The sequence below is a fragment of the Bolinopsis microptera genome, chromosome 6 (assembly GCF_026151205.1).
Source record: "Bolinopsis microptera isolate Bmic1 chromosome 6, MBARI_Bmic_1.0, whole genome shotgun sequence".
NCBI classification, from domain to species: domain Eukaryota; kingdom Metazoa; phylum Ctenophora; class Tentaculata; order Lobata; family Bolinopsidae; genus Bolinopsis; species Bolinopsis microptera.
In genome coordinates this window covers 5,945,500-5,951,686 of record NC_087077.1, presented here as the reverse complement: position 1 = coordinate 5,951,686, position 6,187 = coordinate 5,945,500, and the positions used below count along the sequence as shown (strand labels likewise).

The window sequence follows — 6,187 nt, the reverse complement described above, 5'->3', positions numbered from 1 at the left end:
ATAATTTGGAGTGGGGTTACAGGTACATGACATTTGTTGTTGCTGGACACTGATTGTGTAGAGGTATGAACACCACTGGGCGCACGTACAGCTTGGGGAGCAGCACATGCAGTTCATTCAACCTGTATCACAGATAATGAGCGTGAGGGAAATACAATAAGTATTTTAGTGGAATGATGTTGAAATACAATTAATCTTTTAGTGGAATGATTTTGAAATAAAATCAGTTTTTTAGTGGAATGATTTTGAATCCTTTTATTTCCGCTGTATAATTATATTTTAATTGCAAGCATGACATTGGAAGTCATGTGAAATTTAAAAGACAAGGATTGACAAAATATTTTCAGTACTGCAATCAAATATAGAACATGTTAACACAAAATTATCAGCAGCCTGCTCCAAAAATTAAGTAAAATTAAGTATTACTAAAATTTAAATCTTTGACGTTAACTCCATGGCGGAAAAGGAACGATATTTTCACAAACCCTCATTATAGTACAGTACTCATTATGTCTTGAAAAGGTCACCGAATACCTTCAAACAGGTCTAAACAAACAAAAAAGCCAACATATATTGCGGTTAGATGAAGCTCCTATTGCATATACAGGGTTAACACAGGTAATTACATTATATCTAACGCAAATTCTTTCTTAACGAACTAAAACTGGTGCGTTGATCATAAGATGGCAAATGGAAACAATGAATCGAATGTTTTATAATCTGGCCTCAAAAGTTATTATGTTGTAGTTATAAAACTTAAAGCACATTTAAACAACTTATCAATAACATATTATTCAGCTGAGTAGCTGTACACAGTGGGGTACTGTGTTGTAGTCCCAGTTCAGTCTTATCTTCTCTCTATTCAGTCTTATCTCCTCATTATCACCACATCGCATAACAATCCCAACATTTCAACACTAATTTGACATTTTCCTCGTTATGATCAGTTTTCGTCATGATATAGCACCACCCAGGTCGCTAATGTTATCAATGTTAGTTTTGCAGAAGAAGCATTCTTTAGAATTATAAAGGTGCATGGTTATACATGCCCTGCAAGATTTATGTCCACATGGATTAAAGACCGCCGATATGCATTTGTCATAACAGATTGGACACAAATCATCCTCTGCTATTGTTGATTGCCTAGATTCAACCATCAACGATCTGTGAAGTTCTTCTATCTTACTGAGAAGGTTTTCAACTTCTTGGATTTCTGTTACTGTGATGTAATCGAAATCTGATCGTGACCTTCTTTGCCCGACTGATATAGTGGCTTTGATAAAGTTCTGGAAAACGAGCATATCGAATCCTCTTTCTGAAATCAGCTTCTTTAAAAAGATATCCGTCAAATGCGGTGCATTTCTGTGGAGATGTACGACTATTCCAGTAACTGCGCAGTTCAGTTTCAAGATATCAATGGTGCTGAATCTCTGAATGATGAAGAACTCCTCTGTCATGACTAGCTGCTTGTTCCTGCTCATGATTTGGATCACAAGCTGGACTAATCGCTCCATGTTTATTTCAGGAGTCGGATCATAAGCCATGGACTCAGGATTAGCGATCATAACCTGGGGAGAGAGTGCCGAGATCATCTCCAGGAACCTCACAAGTATTATCGTGAGATCGTACCACATCAAACAACTCCGCTCCACCAGGGAGGTATAGGTATTGTGGTTCTTTCTAATGTCTTTGCGAGAATTCATGAATTCGGTGAGACATGAGTTGAGCTGGTTAAAAACGATGTTGATGAACTTAGCTCCATTTTCTCCCTGAGCGAGGAATGTGCTAAACAAGTTCTGGTATTTTACTGATGGGTTAGGCTCGATCTCATATACACTCATGTACATCGCAGTGCCGGCAAGTACACCAGGCAACAACACCTCGTGTCTCTTGTTATAGTACTCGGGTGGGTCCCGGTAAGCAAACCCGTGCCCCTTCCAGAACCTAATCAGCATCCTGGAGAGGTGGACGTAGTTAGCCTTGCTGTAGTTAGCCACAATACTACTCATGAAGTTACCACAGTCTATCTCAGGTAGGCGTTCCAGAGCTTGGAGTGTTTGGGGATAGTTCACAAAGATCACAGAGGACTGAAGAATATGGTCTTTCACGTCGATAGATTTGATGAGAGGATTGCAAATATGTTTAGCAAAGAAATGAGCAAGTTCTCTGAAGAGAGCTGGTGCCTGGCGGTGTCTCATCAAAGCCTTCTGAGGAAAACACTCCTGCAGAGCCCTGTACATGTTCAGGATAGCCATCATGTAGAACTCAGGCATGAAGTAGAATGCAGCGTCTTCCACAACATCAACAGACCTCAGCAATGTCCTCAGCATCCAAATTATATCGTTCATTCTATTCTCACTGAGAATAACTGTCTTGATCCAGGCCGTCATTCTGCTGGTAGTAATCGTGTCCTTCTCTAACACAGCTTCACACTGTTTAAGATCCTCCAATACTTCCTTCTCATCAACAGGACAATTCTTGATTTTCTCCTGTACTGCTTTCAGATGTGCAGCGTGGTCTGTCATTTCTCTACAGAAGAGGTCAGCAGAAAGAAGTCTCCGGTAAACTCCAAGGTGGAATAGAAGAGCAGTATTGTTGAGAATGTGAGACATGTCATCTACATCTCCCTGTTCCAGGTTAGACAGGTACTCTTTGTGCTCTTTTCTCAAATGTCCGTGGTTGCCTCCTACTCTTGGAAGGTCTGAGAAGTCTGACTGCATGTTCTTCGTTGTATAATAAGCTGGTTTGATGAATACTTTCGAGGCAGACAAGTGTGTTGTGTTTTCGGCGAGGGATCTTGAAATAGCGAGAAAAAGATTGGACATGAAGGCTTGCTGATGGATAGGTATGTTCCGGAGGTTTGACAAAGAGACTGCAACTGCCAATATCTGTTGGATGAATTCATTTAAGTAAGCTAAAAACTTCTTGAGATGTCGCCCTGAAATCAGAATGTCCAACATCTTGGCGAACATAGCTTCTACTTGTTTTATAGCTCCATAGATGTTCTTTGTGGCGTTATCAAATGATTCCTTGTGTTCCTCATTACCTGGCCACCAAGCATGAGGAACTACAGAGCTGAGGAGTTGTCCATCTGGACCTTTGAAGTGTAAGAAGAGCATGAACCTGTGCCCAAATAGCGGCGAGTTGACTATTATGTCGCTAAACTTGGGGTCTGCCAACATGTCAATCGCCAACTGGAGCAGTTGTATTTTCTGGGTAGGTTGGTTGGAGTAAATGCAGCAGTAAGAGATGAGAGCAACAGTGTGAAACAGCTCGTCCACCAAATGATTCAACTCCCAGTCATCCAAAAACGTTGTTAGAGCTTCAAAGAACTTTGCCCTCTTTTCAGGAAGCTGACATTTGTCAGTGATGAAAGGCACTATGAGAGAGTGGATTATGTAAGGGTTTCCAAGAAGATGGCCGATCTTATCAAATATGTGTGCCATGCTTATTTGATTGAAATATAAGTTGCTCTGTTTGGCAGAGTTGAGGTGAATTTTCAGGATATTGTTTATTGAAACGAGGTACTGATCAACACAGTACAACTCTTCAGCAGGATATGCCTGTATAGGTTCAAATTCATCGATTTTGTAGTTAAATGGTCGATCTCCAAAGTTGATCCTGATGTGCTCCTCGAAGGATAGAGACACTGCAGGGAAGTAGGCATAGTTGGTGCCTGTTTTGACATTGGAGAAAGCAACACCAAGCGACACCCCATTCCGATAGTATGACACTTCACCCACGTCCAGATCAATAGCGCACCCAATAACATCCCCCACGTTCCACTCTTCTCCGTAATCGTGCGCGCCTTTGTTCCACTTCTTGATTCGCTTTCCGTCGAATGCAAAAGAGTTCTCAGTATCTCCCACACCCTCCTGTGTAGTGAAGTTAGCAAAGCTGCTAGGCGTGGTCCAACCTAACTGCATGATTCCGCGGCTTAACAGGAGGACTTCATACATCCACCTTCCCTTGGTGAGCGCAGTGTTGGCACAACAAGTGCTGAAATTAGACTTCCCTTCAATATCCAGTTTATCTTGACTGTACACAAAGTAGCCCATTGACCTGCCAGGGTCCATTCTAACGACAGCAGGCCCCAAGACACCGTCCACTTCAGCCCTTTTTTTCATGTCAACTACGTTATCTTTGTACTGATCAACTGAGGATGGAATAGAGATGGACTGCTTCAAGCGTAGGTCCAGGCTATTGAAGTTAAGAGGCTTCTCCGAGTTAAATTCGTCATCATTCTGCACGGACAGGAACGGGAAAACCTCTTGTAGGAAGCATGTCTGATCGTGAGTGGAGGACAAAGGCCCAAATGACAAGCTGCTACATAGCTCGGGTGATAGAGTACTTCTGATCGTCTCTGTTGACTCTACGATTCGTAACTGTCTTTTAGCGTCTCTCGTACTGTAGAGGAAATTGGTGAGTAGTGTGACTGAAACATGTATGGTTGAACTAGCAGATATAGAATATAGATAGATAGATAATAACGGTGCATTATAAGGAGACTAAAATTGGAATTAGAGAACACTTTATTTTTTCCCATTATTATTGGTAAATATGCATCCTACAGCATATATATCTTTACTGAAAGTACTGGATAATTAATTGGTATTATGTCGACAAAACTGTTAGGAAGCTAAACAAGTTTTTAAATTGTTAAAATTGCAGCAACAGCTCTGTCTGTAAGGGGTCGTTCACATATTACATAATCAACATTTTAGCAATTTTTACCCCCCTCCCCCCGCTGTAATCACCCGCAATCAAGACTCAAACCCCCCCCATCCCCATTATGAGCCGAAATCATTGTTATGATATCCGGCCAAGCACCTTGGCCTTCCCAACTACTATTTTAGCAGCCGGATACCCGATCCATTCCTAAATTTTATCACTATCAGAGTGAAATTGAGTGGAATTTAAATTAAAATATTGTCAAATTGTTATTATTCTAGAGGGTAAAAAAGAAAATGTTGTATTACGTAAGACAACAACCAAGATAATCTGAGATTACTGTTTATACAGATTTTGATTTATGAATGAAAGTATCAAATAATACCCTGCGCGTGCGATTAATCTGAGTTTAGTTTATTCACAGATATATAATAATAATGAATTATCGGATATTTATAATTCAATATGTATTGATTCTTCTGTGGAAAACAAAAATTGTATTTTACTTAAATTGTATTTTACTTAATATAATACTAGAAACCCAAAGAAGACATACCTGCTTCTTGATGATGATGGGATCTCTATGTGACGAGAAGCACTCAGGTCACCACTGAGTTCATCTGACTCCAAAGATGAATCCATTAGTTCTCAAATTCCATTTGCTACAAGAAAAATGGTTTTTATAATGTTGAAATATTATATTGTTTCAAGCAAAGATAACACCTACAACCACATTCTTATTTGCAAGAAAGGAGAAATATTATAGTGTTTCAAGCTAAGATAACACCTATAACCACATTCTTATTTGCAAGAAAGGAGGCTTTGTCAACAGCAGACACAACCGACTGAGAAACACTGTTGCAAGCATTCTTGAAAAATCTGTAATGAGGTTGTTTTAGAGGCTACACTCCAGCCGTGCACTGGAGAAAGCCTTCGTCCTGGTACCATCCTGGATGATGGGGCAAGGCTCGACATAGCAGCTAGAGGTCTGTGGTCACCAATGGAGATGGCATTTTTTGATATTAGGGTTTTACACCCCGGAGCCAAATCCAACGCTAATCACAACACCCCAGCAAAGATGTACAGTAAGCATGACAGAGAGAAATAAAGGAAATATGGAGACCGCTGTGTACAGATTGAAAAAGGAACCTGCAATGGCCTTGTATTCTCGACCACTGGAGGTATGGGCCCACAGGCTACAATGTTCCGTAAACGAGTGGCAACACATCTGGCAGCCAGGACAAAAGCCTCATTATGGCAAATCTAAGACGTCGTTTGCGGTTTGAGCTACTTAAGACAGTATTGATTCCAGTGAGAGGACACAGAGGACGGTATTATCAGAAAGCAATACCTGTTGACGAACTGGACCTAAATAATAATAATAATAATGCACGGACAGTTCCCAAGGCAGATGATGGGTATAGCGGACCCGTTAACCTCTTGGAACTGGCTCACTCAACAAGACTTGAAGAAGGAGACAGAAGGATTGTTGATAGCAGCCCAAGACCAAGCACTT

General features: G+C 40.7%; 1 protein-coding gene across 1 annotated transcript; it reads right to left on the bottom strand.

The window, feature by feature from the left end:
• Nucleotides 1-340: 340 nt before the first annotated feature.
• On the bottom strand, nt 341-5,370 carry LOC134817618 (E3 ubiquitin-protein ligase RNF123-like). The gene is made up of 2 exons (XM_063826849.1): nt 5,228-5,370; nt 341-4,407 (listed from the first exon to the last, which is right to left on the bottom strand). The coding sequence occupies exons 1-2, from the start codon at nt 5,311-5,313 to the stop codon at nt 954-956; spliced, it is 3,540 nt and encodes a 1,179-aa protein (XP_063682919.1). The 5' UTR covers nt 5,314-5,370; the 3' UTR covers nt 341-953.
• Nucleotides 5,371-6,187: the final 817 nt, after the last annotated feature.